Source organism: Taeniopygia guttata, chromosome 1 (genome assembly GCF_048771995.1).
Source record: "Taeniopygia guttata chromosome 1, bTaeGut7.mat, whole genome shotgun sequence".
Lineage (NCBI taxonomy): Eukaryota > Metazoa > Chordata > Aves > Passeriformes > Estrildidae > Taeniopygia > Taeniopygia guttata.
Window position 1 is genome coordinate 92652068 of NC_133024.1, and position 20615 is coordinate 92672682.

General features: G+C 40.8%; 1 protein-coding gene across 1 annotated transcript; it reads right to left on the minus strand.

Moving 5' to 3' along the window:
• Positions 1–1130: 1130 nt before the first annotated feature.
• Positions 1131–20398, minus strand: MXRA5 (matrix remodeling associated 5). The gene is made up of 7 exons (XM_072933692.1): positions 19821–20398; positions 17470–17685; positions 15048–15177; positions 14316–14706; positions 6882–11834; positions 5321–6221; positions 1131–3793 (listed from the first exon to the last, which is right to left on the minus strand). Exons 1-7 carry the CDS (start codon positions 20003–20005, stop codon positions 1882–1884), a joined length of 8688 nt encoding a protein of 2895 aa, XP_072789793.1. The 5' UTR covers positions 20006–20398; the 3' UTR covers positions 1131–1881.
• Positions 20399–20615: the final 217 nt, after the last annotated feature.

A 20615-nucleotide genomic window follows, 5' to 3' on the forward strand; every position in this document is an offset into this window, starting at 1 on the left:
TATTATTAAATGTTGTATGACCGTTTTCCAAATTGGAAAACTACTATAAAGTTAAAAATAAAAGATCTAAAGATGTATCTGATATGTTCAAGGAAAATAGCCAGATTAGAAAGAACCACATGGGCAATCTAGTTAAAAATCTTAAATGCCTCTTTTCTTTCTTCATTAACTATTCTCAGAAGCAGCTACATCCCTTCCAGATATTTAGAAACATGCTTCCCCTCAAGGACTGCTTGGTGCTTTAAAGGCCCAAGGGTTTAAACCATTAAAAAGAAAGTAGATTAATTTAATTAGACAACATATCCACAACTTTAATGAAGTTGTGTACAAACCACAGATTTTTAGCCTGCACTGAATTTTTCAAAATAAATTTTATAATATATTCTATAATATAAATTGTATCTTCAGTAATGCCCTTCTCACTTAATTCTATATTCTTGTTCTAATAAAAATACATTTTACTTTAAGTACCTTATTTCTGTTTACCATTACAATAAGCATACATTTTGCAACAGCTCACTATATTCTAAACTGGATAAACCTGTGAGGCCAGAAATCTTTGCTTTCAGCTTTTACAAAATGTAAATATTAGCTAGACACTTTACATTACTGGCATGTTTTGATAAACAGAGAAAATAAAAATAAAGCTTTTATTCTAACCATATTCTAAAACATAAGTTTTATGAACAAGCAGAATTTTAAGAATTCAGGAACATCTGAGCTAATCCACATGTTTAAAGGTAAGTTAACATTTGCAAAATTTTGATATGCTTTGTTGAGACATGGGCATAGTCAGCACCTTGCAGCAAATACTTCTACAGCATAAGAGAAAAATCTTCATAAAATTATGGACAGTATCCAGTAAACAATCCTTGACTGCAGAAAGAGTATTGACATTGCAAATATATGCTGAAATATACATAAATTTCTATAAATAAATCACTTTTAAAAATATAAACAATTATACTAATTTGTCTTCTCTAAAACATCTATAAATGAAACAAACAGAAATTGGTTCAAATACAAGTACATATAACACTACATGACTTAAGGTTTTTTGACCTTACTCCATACTACCACTCTTTGGAGTTCCTTATTTTCTGAAAGAAAAAAAGAAGAAAAGCAGTGAATACATTTTTTGGAAAATATTTTTTTATTATAAAATGTACAGTATATTGACCTTAATATTATAAAACACTGTAATGTATCAGAGTCTTGTAAAGACCAATAATTTATAAAATGAGACCAATTTCATTGCTACTCTTTCTAGTCTCATAGTCAGATTAAAAATACATATAAAATATATAATGAATTAATTGACCACAGCATCCATAGTATCTGGCAAATGTGTGTTCATATGTTAAGGTAGCTAATCTCTGCATGTATTTTTATTAAAATAGATCACTTTTATTTGCTAATTTAGTCTTTGATTTTGAAGAGCTGACAGAAGCATGAACAGAATGGTTAATAATCATATTCTATAAGCCTAGATTATGAAAAGGCGCTGCAGGGTATAAAGAAAATTATGTTTTACTAAAGTACTTCTATCATTGCAGCTCATTTATTAACAGTTAATACTTCTTTGGTACTTTTAAGGTGCTTGTTAGAACAAGAAATAGCTTTGGACTATTGACAGTAAAGTACTTTAGTTCTCAGATGCTATTGGATAGCATGAAAAACCACATTACACAGTCTTAACAATCTTTTTCAACATGTTAGTCTTCTCAGTTCCAGACTTACTACCATATTGAGTACAAAAGAAATGCAGATTAATTCCTTCTTCTCTTGTTAGCCATTGTTGCAAGCAGTACTTTCCTCTCATTGCACGTGTTTGGCAGTGACTTGAACATCAGTATCCAGTCAAAGGCACTTGTTTTAATGTTAGAATATGTGTATGTAGGTTGTTTTAGAATCACTGCCTAGTATATTTTTAGCAGTGCATTTATAGAAGCCTGCATCCCTTTGAGTGGACTGCTGGATGACTAATGACCCCTGAGGATGGAGGAATTTGTTTCCATACAAACGGGATTGAGCTCCTGTTGTCAGATGTGATTTATCTGGAAGCTCCCATGTAATTTCTGCTTTAGGAATCCCAATGGCCATGCAGTTCAGTTTAACTGAGTTTCCAGGTCTGGCATAAATGACAGGTGCTGGCTCACTGGTGATCCGAGGCGGATAGGCAATCACAATGACAGGCACAGTCATAACAGAAGTGCCATACTCTGTTGACACTTTGCACAGGTAAGTGCCCCTGTCAAATACAGAAGCCTCACGCACTGTCAGTGAACCATTCTCCATCAGGGAAAAGCGACCCACGGCCTGGGGGGCATCCATAACCATACCATTGGGCAGTGTCCAAGAGATCTGTGCCCGGTGGCTCGCCTGGGTGATGCAGTGAAGCTGCAGAGTTTCTCCATTGATGATGCTCACCAGGTTGTTGTACTGGTTGCTAATTTCTGGCCTGAGTCCCACCTTCAAGAAGACTACTCGTTCCATATAACCTCCTGGGTTTCTGGCTGTACAGCGGTAGGTCCCAGCATCCCCAGCAGATAAGCTGCTGATATGTAAGATCCCATCCTTCTTATGGTAAAATCTGTGCAGGCGACTGCCACTCAGCACTTCAGAGCCATTGGGAAGAATCCAGCTTGTGCTGGGTTTGGGGTTCCCCTGGACTGAGCAGTTCAGATTGATGCTGTGCCCAGCAATGGCAGTGATCCTTTCACTGACAGGATCTCTGAAGGAGGGTTTCTCCAAGTGGTCTGTGATGAGGAGCTGCACAAGCAGTCTCGCTTCCCCACCTTCATTCCGCCCAATGCACACGAGCTGCACAGCATCTGTCTGTCTCACCCCTCTGATATCCAACGTACCATTGCGATGCACAGTGATCCTGTTCCCATAGTAGGGAGCTGGTAAGATCACCCCTTCTGGAAAAGCCCACAGGACACGCGGAGCAGGGATGCCCTCAGCTTTGCAGTCAATAAGTTTCCGGCTGTCTCTGATGGCTGTCTCCCTCACAGATGTTATTGCACTGAGATGACCATTGATTCTGGGAGGCTGAACATCAACATGAATCCAAACTATCTTCCGATCCTCTCCAGCACTATTCCGTGCTACACAAGTATAGTTACCGCTGTCAGACCTTTGGGCCTTTTGAATGAGGAGGGTGCCATCTCTGTATATCTGATATTTATCAGATAGGGCAGGAATAGGCCTGTTGGTTGGGGAAAGCCAGGTCACTTTGGGAGCGGGTTCTCCTTTGGCTTCACATGCTACAGTGACAACATCGCCGTAAGGTACGTTAATAGCGATGTATGTTTTGTTCCTGATGGTTGCAGGCTCTGCCACTACTTTGACCCGCACTTTCATTTCATCCTTCCCAATCTGGTTTTCAGCATAGCAGGTGTAGTCCCCTTCCTCTCTCAGTCCAACATCATTGAAATACAAGGTTCCATTATCAAAGACCACGTATCGCTTCGTCCGGCTGCCGCTGTCATCCGACTGCATGAAAGTATTGATCATGCTGCCATCTGGAAGACCCCAGGAGATCTCTGGGTTTGGCAGACCTGTGGCTACACAATCAACTTTCAGGTCCCCTCCATACTTGACCTTGTGGTTATACTCATTCTTATGTTCTATTTTTGCTGGTTTCATCATCACATTCACTTTGAGGACCACATAGTCATCCCCTATCTTATTGCGGGCCACACACAAATAGTCTCCTGCATCTTTGTCTGTAACTGAATGAACAACCAAAGTCCCATTGCTGAATACTTTGATTCTAGTCTCCAAAGTGCTGTAAAGAAAGAAAAAAGAACCTAACATGAGCTACAAAATCACATTTTGCGTATGAACTACTGAGAGATATCTGGGGGGGATAACAATTAAACTGTAACAAAAGAAAAAAAAGAATAGGAGAGGAAAATTGCTATTGTTAAATAATTAGATGGTCAGAAATTTCCAGAATATTCATCACCAAAAAGCAAATAGAAAAAAATAATTCTACGTACTTGTTACCACATAATTTTGTTGTGTTTAATTACTTTAATACTGTTTCTGACCATTAAACATCCACTAAATAACAAATTATGGTGGTTTTGATGCTTCTGACTACTTGTACATTATTCTATAACATTGAAATATGAGATCTCTGAATTATATAATCCACATGAGGCTTTATGGACCATAATGGAGTCTGGTACCTGGGTCTTCAGCTGAAAACAAATAAAGATGAGGAAGTTTCTCTGGCATTAGGTATAAATATTAAACATTTAGAAGAGTCACAAAGATACAAAATGTTGGTAATTTTTCCTTTTTTTAAGGAAAAAAAATTCCAGTATGCTAAAAGAGCTATTATTCCTCTCCACTTCACTATGGAATTGGTGCATTGTGGTCAAAACCAATGTCCTCAGTAGCCACAGTTTTCTCCCCAAAGAAGATCTCCAGTATTTGAAAAGCAGCCCACATAAAGGTCATGAGAGAAAATAAAAAAGAAACACAGTGGTTTTTTGCTACCACTATGAGGCATAAAATGCAATCTGGATTTTATGCTTTATATTTTGTGCTATACAGGTTACCTAAATATATTTCCTGTCAATATAAAAAAAATTATTACTATGTTCAGCTGTGAAGAAAATTGTTCCCGATTATGCATTTTAATTAAAGTGCATTTCTCGTCTCTTTATAATGCTCTAAGGTGAGCTATGAATAATTTATAGCACAGAAATTTGTTTTTAGCCAAGTATTAGGACAGTTATTGTAGGTTTGTAGAAGTGATAGTTTACTAGATATTGCAAACATTGGAGAAAGTATTGTTTTAGGCATTTATATACAACCAGGTATGCATAGACCTTATTGTGTGGCAACATTTGTTTATATATGACATTAAAATAATTGTGTTTAAGTAATTATAAGTTGATTTACTTGCCCTGTATTTACTGTAAGTAATGATTTGCTTGAAAGATAAAATTCAATGATCCCTTTTCTCCTGGGGACAAGCAGGCACCTCTGCAATATTATTTATACTAAGCACATTGGAACAAGCAGCACACAAACTCTATATCTGGACTTTTTGCTATGTTTACATAGTGGCAGCTTATCCTAAAAACTTGAAGCTAACTTTTCAAGAGTTATACTGCTTTCAAGAAAATTATGCTAAGATATGACTTATATTTTTTTATATAATTTGAAATTCCTTCTTAAGGATTGGGAGGATCATTCAAAACGCACAGAAGTCAGGAAGGAAACTTGTACATATGAGTGGGGTCTTCTCTAAGTTCATCTAAACTGCAATTTACCTGTGACACCCCAAACAGTAATTTACCTGTGAAGGGAATCAATCATCCTTTTGGAAGGCAATCTCCATAATATCCGAGGCCAAGGGTCACCAGAAGCACTACAGTCCAAATGCAGGATGCCACCGTATGTTACATCTGTTCTCTGAGGAGAGCTCCCAGTGATCTTAGCATTAGATGCGTGCTTTTTCACGTGGAGTTGTACTGTTCTCCTGGCAGCTCCCACCATGTTAGCAGCAATGCACTCATAGGCCCCACTGTCCTTGGGGGAGACATTTCGAATGTAAAGAGTCCCATTAGGAAAAACAAATAAATTCCCATTGACAAACTGAGACGGTCGGATTTGCGTGCCATCAAAGACCACCCAGCGGATGTTGGGTGAAGGTGCTGCTTTGGCAGTGCAGTGGATGTTAATGCTGCTACCAAGTGGCAAAGAAATGTTCTCTTGCTTTTCCTGCTGGATGATGGGGGGTAAAGCTGCAATGTGCAGCCTCACTGCAATGCTGTCAGCTCCTGCAGCATTGCTGGCTACACATTTGTAAACTCCTCGGTCTGAAAAAGTTGCTTGCTTGATAGACAAGGTTCGATTTTCATGAAGCATTATCCTGCTTTCTGTGGTTGTGACTGCCTGCAAGATCTTCCTGTCTGGGAAAATCCATGAAATTAATGGGCTTGGAGTCCCGCTAGCCTGACACTCCATTGCTATGGTATCTCCAAAGTAGACTGTGACATCTCGATAGCGGGAAAGTAAAATTTTGGGTTGGTGGGCTACAACTGTGAGCACAACAATCATTTTATCTTCACCATGCAGATTCTGAGCTGTGCATAAATACTGCCCACGATCCTGAAGCTGAGCATTTCGGATAAGGAGAGTACCATTTTTCCAGACTTCAAACCTTTGTAACTTGCTGTTGGCTGTCATTAGAGCTCCTGTGAAAGTGAGAGGAAAGAAAGACAAATTCAAAGCATTTAAAATGTACATTACTGCAATAAAGAAGTCTTAAGTGAGATTTTAGGTTTATTCAACACCAATTACAACTTCAGAGGGCCCACATGACGTCTCCTGACACTCTCCAAAGACAAATTAGTCTTAATATTAGTCCTATTGCAGAACTAACCACTAGCTTGCAAACGTGGACATCATGGAAATTTTTGAAGGCCTTGTTTTAGGATCCCTCTTAAATCTTTATGTAACTTTTCTGTTACTTTTGCATATGGAGATGACACACACATCAATATTTAAGGCGGTAATGTTAACAAGTCCATACTCACAAGTATTGCTGTAATATAATTGCTGTAAAATAAAATTCTAACTGCTATGAATAAGAAAAGTTGGCTGCTTTTCACACCCAAAAATTACTCTTAAAAACCAAACTCATTAAATGGTAGAGGTTTTCTTTTACTACAAGGAACACTGCAAATCTATTATTACTTGTAGTGATTAGTTGCAATTAATAATTTTCTCTACAATGATTATAAGTGACAGGAAGTATATTTCACTGTTTTGAAGTACTCCCGTGATCATGTTGCAATTCTGTTCAATACCCCCCCACAAACCATGTGGAACAACACATTTTTTATCTGTCTTACCTGTAGAGACTTTTGTCCAAGTAATAAAAGGCTTGGGTTCCCCAACTGCATCACAAGGGATAAAAGCATCCATTTCAGCAAGGATGGATATGGTCTGAGATGCTTTTGTGATAATTTTAGGTCTTTCTCCGTGTACCCTAAAATTAGTGGAAGACTGAATTATAGTGGAATTGTGTGGCATAATGCCTCCCAGGTAAGGAACAGATGGAAATTTTTGATTACGATCATGGACATTTTTAAAAGGATCAACTGTAGTGGTTATTTGCGGTTTTGTGCGCTGAGAGAGAAAGGCTGGAGGGGTGATCTTTAAAACCACTTGTGGTGATGTGGTCGTGGTGGCATGTGGCACTGGAGGCACTGGAATAGCTCTAGCTTTCTGCAATGTAATCCCAGTAGGTAAGACCTGAGCAACCTTCTTCTCATTTGTGTCTTTTGGCACTAGTTGACTAGGAACATCTGGTTTAGGATGCATATTTAAGTGAGGGAATATCCTCGTTCTGTTGAAAAGGAATGGTATTCTGGAACTGGGGTAATAGGGGATCCCTTGACTTGGTAGTCTCCCAGCTGTGCCTCTGTTATCTGGAACATGGTTATTTCCAAAAAATCTTGAATTAAGGTTGTATCTGTTCTGACCCTGATTACTGAATTTGCTTTCAGTTAATGGATTAATTTTGTGAAATGGAGAGGCTTGTGTTGGGGTAGCTGTTTCTCTCTGGGAAGCAGAATTTTTTCTGTCCTGGGTGGTATGTGCTGCATACGCTGTTATCTCTGGTTTGTTTGTGTAATGAAGAGGCTGATGTGTTATAAAATAGCGAAGTGGGCCCTGTGTTACGGGAAGCTTCATCGTGCCTCTTACTGGAATGTGCTTTGGAGGCACAACAGGTAGTCTTTGGTTTATGCTTGGTATCATTCCAGCAGGTGGATGGGGAAGATTTGGATTTAGCAGTAAACTGTTGTTTGACTTGCTACTATACAACTCATTGAATTGCTGATCTTTGGACTGTATGCTAATCCTGTTCTGGTTAGAGGAAGGAGTAGGGTGAACATTCTGTTTTGAGGTCATCACTATTTCGCCACCATCTGCTCCAACTTGTTTTGCTTTTGGGAACCTTTCTTGATTAAAGGCATTACTCTCCTTGGTGGTATAATGAAGAGAAGGATGTGAAGTGCTTGAAATGGAAGGGGGAAGAGTGACAAGTTTTATAAATGGAGTAAAAGCAGTGGACGTAGTAGGAGGCTTTTCAGTCGTCTGTGAATGATAAAACACATGTAACATATTTCTGTCCAAGGAAGATGGCTCTGTCCCAGCCTTGGAAGTACCAGATTTCTCTGTCTCTCTAACTGGAAAAGTCTGAGTTTCTGCAGTGCTGAAAGAGGAGGATAAAGTAATGATCTCATAATGCTGAGGTGGCTCAGCCTTTGCTGGTATTTCTATAGATACTGTGGGCTTCCATGGCTCTTTTGAAACTGAGAGGTCCTTAAAAGCTTCGACTGTGCCAACAGGAATACTTAAGTCACTCATAGTGGGATATGCCAACTGGAATGTTCCAGCACGTGTTTCATTAACCACAACTTCTAAGTCAAATAGGTTAGGCTCTTCTAGAGATTTTTGTTTTGTTGATAGTATTGAGCTGTTTCTATATACAGGAGAAGTTGGGGTCCTTGATTGATCTGCCTTATGATCCACAGTTTTAGAATCTGCTTTTGTGTCCTTCTCCACAGAGACATTGTCTAATGAGTGGTATGCTGGCACTTCACTTCGCTCTGGTTTCAGAGGTACACTTGACTCTTTTGTGGGAAGTGCATCATGTACAGCATATGATGATAAAATTGTGAATGGTTCAGTCACTGGAAGCTCCAAGGTTTCAGGGCTAGTAGGGCGTGTCACATATTTAGTTCCAGGTGGAGAAGTAGTAGGCCTAAAAGAGAAAGTTGTGATCATGTCTCTGATTTTTGTAATTTCCTCTGTGACACCCAAATCAGGAATTAATGAAGGAGTGGATTGCATATGCTCCTCTTCCCTAGCCTTTATTTTGGTGTTTTTAAGATCAGGGCTTTTAAGAGTTGCAGAAGAAGTTTTGGTAACAGCTTCAATTCCAGGTGTCCTTGGAATTACAGGCATTCCCTCTGTTGTTAAAACAATGTGGGGCAAAGGCTTTGGTCGTTGTCGGATTCTGTTTGGCCTTCTCCTTCTCCCATAAGGCCTTTTTCTACCATGTTGAGTAATAAATGAAGGCATGGTCTTTCTATATGGAGTTGTTGTGGTGGCCAGAGTGGTCAATCTACTCATGGACGAAGCTGTTTCTAACCCCTCTGCTGTTTTATGAGGAGCATTAGCACTATGCAAAATGAATATGGGACCATGTTTCGGAATAGCTAGGTTTCTATGTTCCTCTGTCTGAGAATTGTCTGCATTACTGCTGGATATGCTTTCTTGAGTCACTGTATTCCTCTGAGTTTCAGGTTCTTCTTCGCTCTGAACCCTGATGGGCATGGCAGTTAGAAAACTGTTACTTAGGTCTGCCATTTTTGTATGATTTGTGGATATTTTTTTGCGCTGGTATCTTGCATCATTGCTCTTTTCTCTAACAAATGAAAAAGTAGATGAAGGAACAGTAGTAGTTCCAGAATCTGTTGGGATGATCTCATCAAACTGAGAAGGGATTGAAGTTACTGTGTCAACACTAATTGGGCCCACTTCATTTAATGTCAAGCTTTTCTCCAAGGTGCTATGAAGATTTACAGTCTGAGACTCAGCAAGGAGAGTAGCATCAAGTGGTAGCTCAGCAAAAGCAGAATTTTCTTCAGATACAGAAGATACAGTTTTATCTACGTTTTCCACTCTAAATAAACTGCTCTGAACATTAGGAAAGTTTGTCACAATTTTTTTGGCTAGAGGTTCTTCAGCAAAGGCAACTGAATCATCCGTCCTGACATCAAGATGCTGCTCCCCTTGTGGTTGTGGAGTTGCAGAGACAGGAGTCAAATATGGACCTGACAAAGCAATCTCTAGAGTGCCAGTATTTGCAGGTGTTTCTAAAGCCCTGTGGTTGGAGAATGGTTCAGCTTCTGGCTCGACTGTAAACACTTCCGTGTTCTGTGAAACAGTGACTGAGACTTGCTCATCTTCACCCACAGGTGATGCACCAGCAGAGGAATCCACTACATCAGCTCCTGTCTCTGAAGATGGAGGGCTGGTTAAGGGGTAAGGGGCAGGAGTAGTTTCCTGCATGACTGATGGCAATGAAGTTGTTACAGAGATAGTTGTAGCTGTTGTTCTAGGAAGATTCCTCCCACGGACCTTTGCCAAAATGTCAGCCCAATGCTGTGGATTAATCTGTTTGCTAGCCACATTAATTCTCCTTCGAGATTCAAATACTCTCCGGCCTTCTGCAACATTGCTGTCTTGGGTTCCATCAGTACTTTTCCAGATTTTCATTTTCCTTCTGCCCTTCTTCCCCTTTTTAATTTGAGCCTCTGGCACTTGGTCACTTTTTTGTTTAAAAGGTATTTCCCAGTCTTTTAGGTGGTTCTTTCGTCGTGGGAACTCCTCCACCCCTCCTGCCCCTGATCCCTCTTCATCGTCTATGACCCGCCCTCTTGTTTTTGACAAATCCTTTGAGCCTGGGCGCTTCTTTAGTTTTATTCGTTTAAATGACCTGTCAGACACCATTTTATTTACTGTGACCCTTACAACAATCTGATCTGATCCCTGCTGATTGACAGCCACACATCTGTAATGGCCACTATCAGTGACATGGCTCCTTGGAATAAGTAAAGTACCATTGGGCAGCATATAGCCTTTTGAAGAGTTTGATAAATCATCGAGTACCTGACTGTTTGGAAGAATCCAGCTCAGTTGTGGGTCTGGGATGGCAATTGCATTGCATGGCAAAGCTATTGGATCACCAACATTTTTTTCAACTCTCACTACATCTGAATCAGCTACCTGAATAGCTGCAGGCTGCACAACAAGTCTGTAAGCCATTATATCCATATCATCTCTCACTTGGGCAATGCAGTGGTAGACCCCTCCATCAGCGTAACTCACTGCTTTGATTATTAGTTTGCCACTACTGAGAATGGAAAACCTACTGTCTTTTTCATTAAAAGGTGCCTGCAGTTTAGTTCCATCTGGAAAAAGCCACTGAATGGAGGGGCTCTCAGAAGCTTTCACAATGCAGCTCAGCTGACACTCTGACCCTTCCACCACACTCTGCGCTCTCCTTGTGCTCTGATTTTGCTCTATCATTACCCAGTTTCTCTGCTGCCTGGTGGTTTTGGTATGAATTGTCTGAGAAAACACAGTAAAAAAAGATAGCACCACTTTTTTCCCTGTACTCTGGCGCCTGTTTAATTGGATATTTATAAGAGGCTGCATCACCCAGGAAGGCTCAGCCAGTATTTGAGCTTTTACACCTGTGTAGTAAAGAGCATCATAATCTGAACCTTGCCTGTACTGATAGCTTATTTTAGGCTCTTTTCTGAGCATAAGTTCCCTCTCTAATTTGACAGGTACTTCACTGTAGTAAGCTATAAGCTTCCATAGTTTTTCATAGTTTTCTCGATTCATTGGGCATTCAAAATCCAGTGCAATTGTGGCATTTATGTCTATGTCCTGAGTCTGGATTTGATTCCACTGAATTTTGGTAGAACCTGTTGGCTTTTTGATTTCACAGTTCAGGTGGACTATATTGCCATGCTCATCAGTCATATTTAGAGTAATGTTCCATGGCAAGGACTGAAGTTCTTCCAGAGGGAGTTCATAACTGTCACCATCTTCCTCATTTTGAGTACTGCTATTTTGCCTCAGTGAGGACTGAATTACAGGCTTCCTGCAGGAAATATCTTTCAAGTTTTGAATATCTTCTTTCTGCAGCTGTTTTGGGCTGCTGCACTTAGCACAAAGCTGTCCCCCTTCATAGGCTTTATCCTTTTTGCATTTTAAAACACCTGCAAAAAAAAAAATAAAGAAAAAAGGAAGAAAGAAAATAAAAGGGAAAACAAGAGATAAATAAGCTGAAAAACTGTTCTAGAGTTAGACAACTCTCAGAAATACGAAATAAACTTCATGAGGATTGCATTATGTTGCATGACACATAAGGCAAGACTTATAGAATGGCACCTCTTTGTTTTAAAGCTGAATGGCATCTGATTCTCAATCTGACCACAATTTCTTCTGACTTTAATGAGAGGATTGAATTCTCCATCCTTCTAAAATTTAGATTCACTGCCTCTGAATTAAATGCGTAGAAACCGAAGTGTGCAGGGCAACATTTAAATCAGTAACAAATTACTCTGTGAAAAAGACTGCATTTTTAGTGACAGCTTAACTTGTGGATCTAATATGAAGAGGAGTGGGACCTTTCAGCTTTAAAAAATACAGCATTTACCAGAGAAATGCTGGACTTTCTCATTAAATAATGTAGGAAGCTTTTTATTTTTCTCTATTGATTAAGAATAGTATCAGCAGTACACAAAACATTTTACTGTAGCTACCAAAATGGGCTGACTAGTTCTTCTACTTACAAGTTATTTATCAGCAGGGGGAAAAAAAATGCCACTTGTACCCTGACCTCTGAAACAACTTCAAACTTTGTAATAATAATAAAAAAGCTAAAACAGAGGAGAGCTAGACCAGGAAATTACAATCTTGACTCCTCTCTTCTGTCAATGCAGAATGTTGTCTGCAAAGTAACAATCATACATTTATTACATTGTTATGCTCACTCAAATGTTAAATATACCTTAGCTTTTTCATTTGGAATCATATAGTAAATAAAATGTATTACAGTTATTCTAGGAATAAGTATCATCCTGAAGAATGAGGATCTTTGAAAGAATGAACAATATACTGGTGGGTTATAAGGCAAAATGTCAGGCAAAAGAGAAACATGCAGCAATATATATATATTATATACACAAACACACACATATATAGATATATATGCAGTTTGTCACTTGCAGATTCAAACCGGATGTTTCAAAGATAAGGAATAACTGGCCAACAATCAACTTGGCAGCAGCTATACTGGTCTGAAGAAATTTAATAACTCTTTCTAGACAGAATTCCAAAAGAAGTTATTGTTATAGTCATATACAGATACAAAATCTGTCATATATGAAAGTTGCATGAATAAATTATTCCTCCCTCCAAAAATCACTACTGTTTTAGTGTAAAAAGGTAACCTAACTGAATAAAAATGCTAGCAAGCCAACACTGCACTAAGGAAGGAAAGTTCAACTAATCTCATTATTATAACTTACAGGAAAACTTAAGTACACCCATTACACATACACACACAATTTGGATCAAGAACACAATGTAAGATTATTAAAATTTAAGCTAGTGAAATACAGTATTTCTATTAGATGACTCAAGTATCTGTTTAGTCAGGAAGACTTATATTATCCATTCAAGCATCTCACATTCCCAAAAAGCACTGTTCTACAGTCAAGTGGAAAATTACAATGAATTATGTATTCTAAGATGACAAGACCTACCATCATATGTGCTCAAAAAATCATTATATAAACCTTGGGACTCCATGACTCATTTGAGACATCTTCAGTTACAATTAAATGCCAATTCTCTCTTAATATTTTAGCAGTAGCTCTGGTGTGACACCAGTTCCTCTGCTGCATTGAGATGCCCAAGTTGAAAACTGACACTCAAACTCTTCCTCATTTAGTGTATTCCTGATACAAAGACATCACAAAACTCTCTTTTTTGCTTCCGCACACAATCAGAAGCATTCTAGCCTAGGCATCGTGATACTTTTCTCACCTCTAAGCCTGAACAAAGCTAGACAAGCCATTTTATGAAAAAATTACATGGTTGAAAATAAATACATTACAAGAACTTGAAATATTTAAAATAGATTTGCTCCATCATAAAAGGAAGTTGTGGTCAATAAAGAAACATGGATGGATGTGAAGAATGCATACTATAGCCTTAATGTTAATAGATTGAAAGTTAGAGGGCTTAACCAGGAATTTGATAACTGATTTCCTTCCTTCCTTGGACAAACAAGTTCAAATCCATTGTGACAACCTTCCACGAGAGAATATAGTCAGTAGCTTTGTTGGTTGAGGACAGTTGGCAGCCCAAAGGTATACTGCTGTGCAAGAAAATGCAGCAAAAGCTTATAATCCCTTTCCAGTGAAAAACTTCACTACCACTTCCATCATCCCAATGTAATGGCTAATTTCTTTGCTGTTAAATACATATTTTTATCTAATGAAACAGAACTGCTCGCTTTTTGCAGTATTTTTAAATACACATATTTATTGAACAGTAACAGAATTTAATACTGCACTTAGACATCATGTAGGTAATAATACTTAGGAAATAACAAAACCATCAATGCACAGTACAGGAAAAAAAAAATCAACATTAGGAGTTCAATAAACACTGGTAGCTTATGGTCCTACCTCCAGAAACTTCATTCCATTCAAGGAGCCACTTCAAACTGCAGTCACAATCCCATGGATTTCCATGAAGGTAAAGATTTTCCAGCAGGGGCATGCCTTGAAAGATCCCTGCAGGCAGGGTCCTAAGAGCATTTTCAGATAGGTAGAGATGTCTTACTGTTGATAATTTGAAATAATCAAGGACCATAAATGTTGAAAAGGTGTTGGGGTGAAGCTGCTGGAGCAAATTTCCTTCTAGGTGGACAAGCCTTAGAGAGGTTAAACCATTAAAAGCATTTGGATGAATAAACTCAATTCTGTTGTGGTCCATGTGTAGTCTCATTAAGCTTGAAAGTCCTTGGAGCGTTTGTCCAGTTATGGCTTTCAATTTGTTGTAACTAATTTTGAAAACCTAAACAAAACAAAAACAAACATCAACCAAAAAAAAAAAAAAAAGAACCAAATATTATTTTTTAAATCTAAATCCAAATAGAATAGCAATCAAGCAAACTTTTTCCTCCTACACTCAAATCTTTTGCACCACTGAGAAATGATATGCTGATCAGAGGTAGAATAAAACTGAGTGTTAGTTGGCATTATCAAGTTAGACATAGGCACAGCTAATAGATATTCAATGTATTTTGGGAGGAAATGGTATGTTAATCCTAAAAAGGCACTAAAAAACCCCATGTATTTCTGTTTTCTATTATTCATGGAAGTTAGTTTTGAAATTTAGGAAAACATAAGCATTACCTGCAAAGACACAAGATCTTTCAAAGCACCATTAGGAATAGTCTGAATGTCATTTCCATGTATCATGAGCAATTCCAATTTTGTAAGTCCTGCAAAGGAGTTTTCATATATAGACTGTATACTGTTGAACCTGGGGAAAAAAATCACACATACAGTTACAATTTATACACTGACTGTCACAGACTGCAAATGTAAAATTAGTGTAACCTAACTTTCAGGAAAAACTGGAGGGACCTTAATGCATTGTCAAAAGGCCAGAAGTTACTGAAAGACTCTTACAAGATCCAAGCATACTTAGTTTATGTTTACATTAAGATTTCTTTCAACTCACTTTGTGGCACTTTAGCCATAAATTAGGAGTAAAAGGAATAAATAGGCATTTAAGTTGTAATAGTTGTCAGTATATTTTTCCATGCAGCTCAGTTTATAGAATGGAAATAAGTTAATGGCCTGTGGCCAAACCATGATGCTATGGAGCCTGGCAAACTAGACAAGCTGCAGTGTTGCCAAAGCAGCATTTAAAAATAAATACACGGAGATTTGGAGAGTAAACATTAAAAATGGGTTATCTTCCAAACAGCACAAGAAGCAGTAAGTCACATCCTCTTTCACTTACTGTTACAACATATAATTGGCTACATTAACTAAATACATAAGATCTAGGAATTGACCTTCCAATTACATCATTTGAGCCCTGAAACGCCTCTTAGATAAGGAATACAGAAAAATCTACTCTTTGAAAATCAATCAGTTTTGCTTTGGACAAGCAAATCAGGCTTTATTTGCCAGTTTGGAAGAGTTAAATTTGGTGGCCTAGCTCTACATTTGTGTTTCTCATATGTATACAGAAAATTAAATGTATTATCTAATCTAGGCATGAGGTCTTAAAACTAAGCATAGAATTTTAGAGCTTTTTTCCAATTTCTTAGTATTTTCTAGGAAGCAAGGAAACACAGAATGAAATTAAAATGCTTTGAATATGGACAAAATACTTTTGGATCTTCACCATGTTATCTATCTAAAGATCCTTAATTTGCTAAAATTTTATAACACTGTATTAATATGTTTAGTCCTTCTGCAGATCCACTAAGCTTATAGCAGACATCTTATTAAAATTCCTTATTTCAGAATCAGTAATTAAAAAAATATATTAACTTGTCTAAAATTCTTTTTTCCTGAATAATAACCAGTTAGAAAAATATTCTTCACCTTCTAAATGCATTGCACTTAAAACAGCAATATGATAAAGGCACTCTTTCAAAGTGAAAGTGCAACAACAGATAGTTAAGACTGTTTCTTCCTGGGAAGGGATACAACTCAGAAAATGTCATTTGTAGTGATGAAATACAAAGGGAGGAAATGTTTTTAATGCTAACACTGTATAATATAATGTAAATTACTAAAAAAACAGCTCAAACACCTTAGAAACGTAGAAGCCTATATCCCATTTTCAAAAGCAATTTAGGGATTGGAGTACATATTTCTTTTATACAGCTTTACTGAGCACAAGAGCATTTTGAGAACAAAATTAGGCTTTAGGTGGATAAAATGTTAGTGGACACAAAAATTTTAACTACAGAGAAGCAAAAAAAAAACCTAATCAAGGTCAATACTGCCAGTCATTGAATGATCAGTTGCAGCTTACAGGCCTTGAGGTTGTCAGGGTGAGTTCGTCATGGGTAGTGCGGCAGCCCTGACACCAAGGAGAAATAGACTGCAACTCTTGCACTCTTCCATGTCACACAATGACCCAACAAGGTACTTTTGTGATATGAGGCCTACCAACAGTCCCTACCCTCTTGTCTCAAAATCCGAAAGATGTGACTTGGCAATATCCTGGCAGAGGACAGTGAATTAAAGTCTGAGAAATCCCTTCCCAAAATATGCTTATCCTGCTTATGTTTCGTTGCTTGAAAAAAACTGCAACACCAAAGGCAGACAAACCACAACTCCAAAGGCAATGGATCAAATTTCTTACCACTGTATTAAGATATGCTATATCTCATTGTTCTCCAAAATGCTACTGGGTTACATAATAGAATTTTACTCTTACTGCATATTTTTTTTTACATCAGGTATAAAAATCCATATTCTGTATAAATCTCATAACAGATTTAATTAAATACCTTTTTTAAACACTCTAAAAGACTAAATGTTCTATTTGCCAAAAAAGAACTCACACAGTGGTATAAAGATTTATTTGAAAATAATATTAACTTTTGTTTGAAACAAAAAGGCTAAGCTAATTCCTCCATGCCAGCAGCTGTAGTGTTTGAAATACAGCACCGATGAGTAAGTACCCATCTCTACGATTCTACTCAAGAAGTTCACACAGAGATCCTGGTTTGCCACGCGTGCACGAAGCATTCCAGGCTTCCGCACTAAGAGCATACAAGTGTTTGCTCTACGCTGCCATACGAACCCAAAGTTGATTCTTTCCACGTGTTTAGGGATACGCGCCGGCACAGCTGGCAGGGAGCGGAAGGTGCAGTGGACCTCGGTGGGGAGGTAGCAGGCGCAGGGCTGGGGGCAGCCCAGGACGCCCAGCGGCAGCCCCAGCCCCAGCATCAGCACCACGGACAGCGCTCCTGCTGCCACACACTCCCCCATCTTGTCGCCTCTCCTCGCCTGGCTCCTCCTACATTGTTTTGGGGCAGGGAGGAAGAAAAGAGAGAAGAAATTATGATTTTTAAAAACTTTTATATACTCTTTATATATTTTAAACCCTTTCTATACCTAATGATTATCTGCATTGTCTAGAAAGTCTGTAGACAATCAAGGTCAAGTTCAGTTGGAAAGCCATTTTCTTTATTCCATGTAATTTTCTATTTCAGTGTCATTCTTTCCCCCATTATTCATTTCTACTAAATACCTATTCTAAAAAAGTTATGCTATCTCCCTATGGTAATAAATTTTATAGGCTTATTCTGAACACCAAGAATAGTACTCATCTCACAGAAAAACTACAAATTTTTTAGGGACATATCTAGCTCAAGCAAATTGCCAGGGCTCCCTCTACAGTCAATGAAAGAAAAAAAAAAAACAAACCAAAAACAAGCCATAATCACCTGAAGATTAATAATATCAGTTAGGTACCTCATCAGGTAAGTAGAAATAGTACAACTGAGCTTGATCTTCATTAGGTCGCAAATTAGCAAATTCACCTCACCTAGCTGCCTAATTTTTAGACAGGCTATTAACATTTGGTAGAGTAAAATGTGGCTCAATGACTCTCATTCATAATGGATATGGGGAATGGTTGAGATAGAAAGTGAAAGAAAGAATTGGTCGGCCATAGATCTAGATTCTGTTATCTTTTGCCATGGGTCGCTCTGTGATGTTGGATATACTGTAACATTGCAATCTAAACCAAACAGGTATTATGATTGATCAGGAATGATAAAACTAGACAATTTGTTTAAAAGGGTGAGCACAAACCTCAGAGGAAAAGTTAATAGTATGTCTACCAATACTCAAGTTCAGATTTTTGGAACTATGTGTCGAAGTCTGAATGGCTACAACCATGGAGAGTCATTTTAAGAAGCACAGACAAGAAAACACAACTGTTATTGACCTTGAGCACTAATAATGTCTGAAAATCAAATAATGTATGTAATGTCTTAATACCAATTAAGCACCATAACTCTGGACAAATGAGTTTAAAACACTTCTATTCTTATTCCTACCAACAGAATAATTTGAAAGCTTTCCAAATTAAAGCCATACAAGAATACAGGCTGCTATTAGTAACAAATATTTTATATTTGCATTTATATGAGACTGCGACAATGACAGAATTCACTTGTACCAGGTATTATTAGTTCCATTAGTTATTTGCTTGTAGTATAAAAGTCAGATTGTCTTAGGTCTGTAAGCAACAAGATGCACATTTTTTCCCTAAGATTACCATGTGCAAACTATTACAGTTCAAAAGAGAGGCTCGTCGGGATGAAGGGTTTCCCAAATATCTGTGGTCAAGTTAATGGGATGCTTAGCATTCTTTACAAGACAAATAGCTTGTAATTTGTTTAAGAATTTTCAGGTGCTGTTTTCTTTATATTCTCCTTAATGAAAATTCCTCCTATAAAGCAGCCTACCCATTTACATTCCTTTTGTGAGAGGTCCCTCTCAGGACACTGGGGTGAGGAGGAGTTTGCAGCGACTCGCGAGGGCTGCGGAAGGGCGGGCGGGACCCACTGCGCTCTGCCCGTGTCACGGAGGCTGAGCCGGCCCCGCTCCGCGCGGACCTGCCGCAGCAGCGCGCACCGCACCGCCCCGCCGCACGGGGGCGCGCTCAGCCGCCCCTCCGCCATTGGCTGCCTGAGCCGCCCGCGCAGCGTGCCGGCCAATGGGCTGCGGCCCCGCCCCGGGAGGCGGGCACGGGCGGAGCCCGAGCGGCGGCGCTGTCCCGGCTCCTGGCGGGGCGCTCGCCGGGCGGGCGCGGCCGGGGCTGCGCGGCCCGGGCCGTGCGCCAGCAGCGGCTGGGCGGAGGGGGCTGCGGGGAGCCGTACTCCCCCTCGCCTCCGTTTTTCTTTCTGCCGTACCGGAGGACAGATGCTTCTCATTAGGGAAGAACGTCCACTCCGGACCGGGCGACGGGAGCGCTCGGGCTGAGGGCGGGTGCCGACACACGGCGGCACCGGCTGCGGGAAGCCGGACGGCCGCCAGCGGGAGAGCCCAGCCGCCCCTCCGCTCCCGTGCCGGGGAACCCCAAACCCAGCCCGCCCCGCACCCGACCGCGCCCGGCAGCGGTGGCCGAGCGCCGCTCCGTACCTGCGGCTGGGCGAGGCGCTCTCGGCAGGCGCTGCCCGCCGCTCCCGACGCTCCGAGGCGCTGCGGGCGGCCGGCGGCGCGGGGCCGGCGGTCACCTGGACCCCGGCCTCCCCTCCGCCACCGGCTCGCCGAGGCTCATCGCTGCCTGCGGTGGCCCGCCTCGACGCCGATTTAGGACTCCTCATCACCCGTCATCCTGCGGGGTCCGCCGCCGCGGCTGGGTCCCCCCGAACAAGCATAAGCGATGTGCGGCAGCCGTGCAGACACCGCCGGGTGCCGGTTTGTATTGACTGCTATTGTTTCCGAGCGCTGCCCTTCTCCGGGTGCCCCACGACCCCGTCGAAAGTCAGGACGCCTCAAGCCCTCAGCCCTGGCGGGAGCCCAGCGCGTCGCTCCGGGACCTCCGTGGGGCAGCGGGCGGGCGGGCGATGCGGGCGGCTCCGCGCCGCCGGACGGGCTGCCCGGGCGCGCAGCTCTGCCCGGGCGCGCAGCTCTTCCCGCGGCGGCAGCGTCCCGCCGCCCGCCGCCGCATGGGGACGAGGGATGCGGGAGCCGGGGCGCCGCGCTCCGCCCGCCTCCCCGCGCCGGGCGCTGTGCAGGGGGAGGGCCCCGAGCCGCGGCTCCTCTTGCGGGGTGGGCGGCTCCTCCGGGCAGGGGGCGGCTGCGGGCGGGCCCGCGCCAGGGGCGGGGGTGGGTAAAGCAGGCTCCGGAGCCGGCGGACAGGGGTCGCGGCAGCTGCGCTTTCGCCTGGGTTCGGGACCTGAAGCTTACGGAAAGTTTGTCTCTGGGACTTGG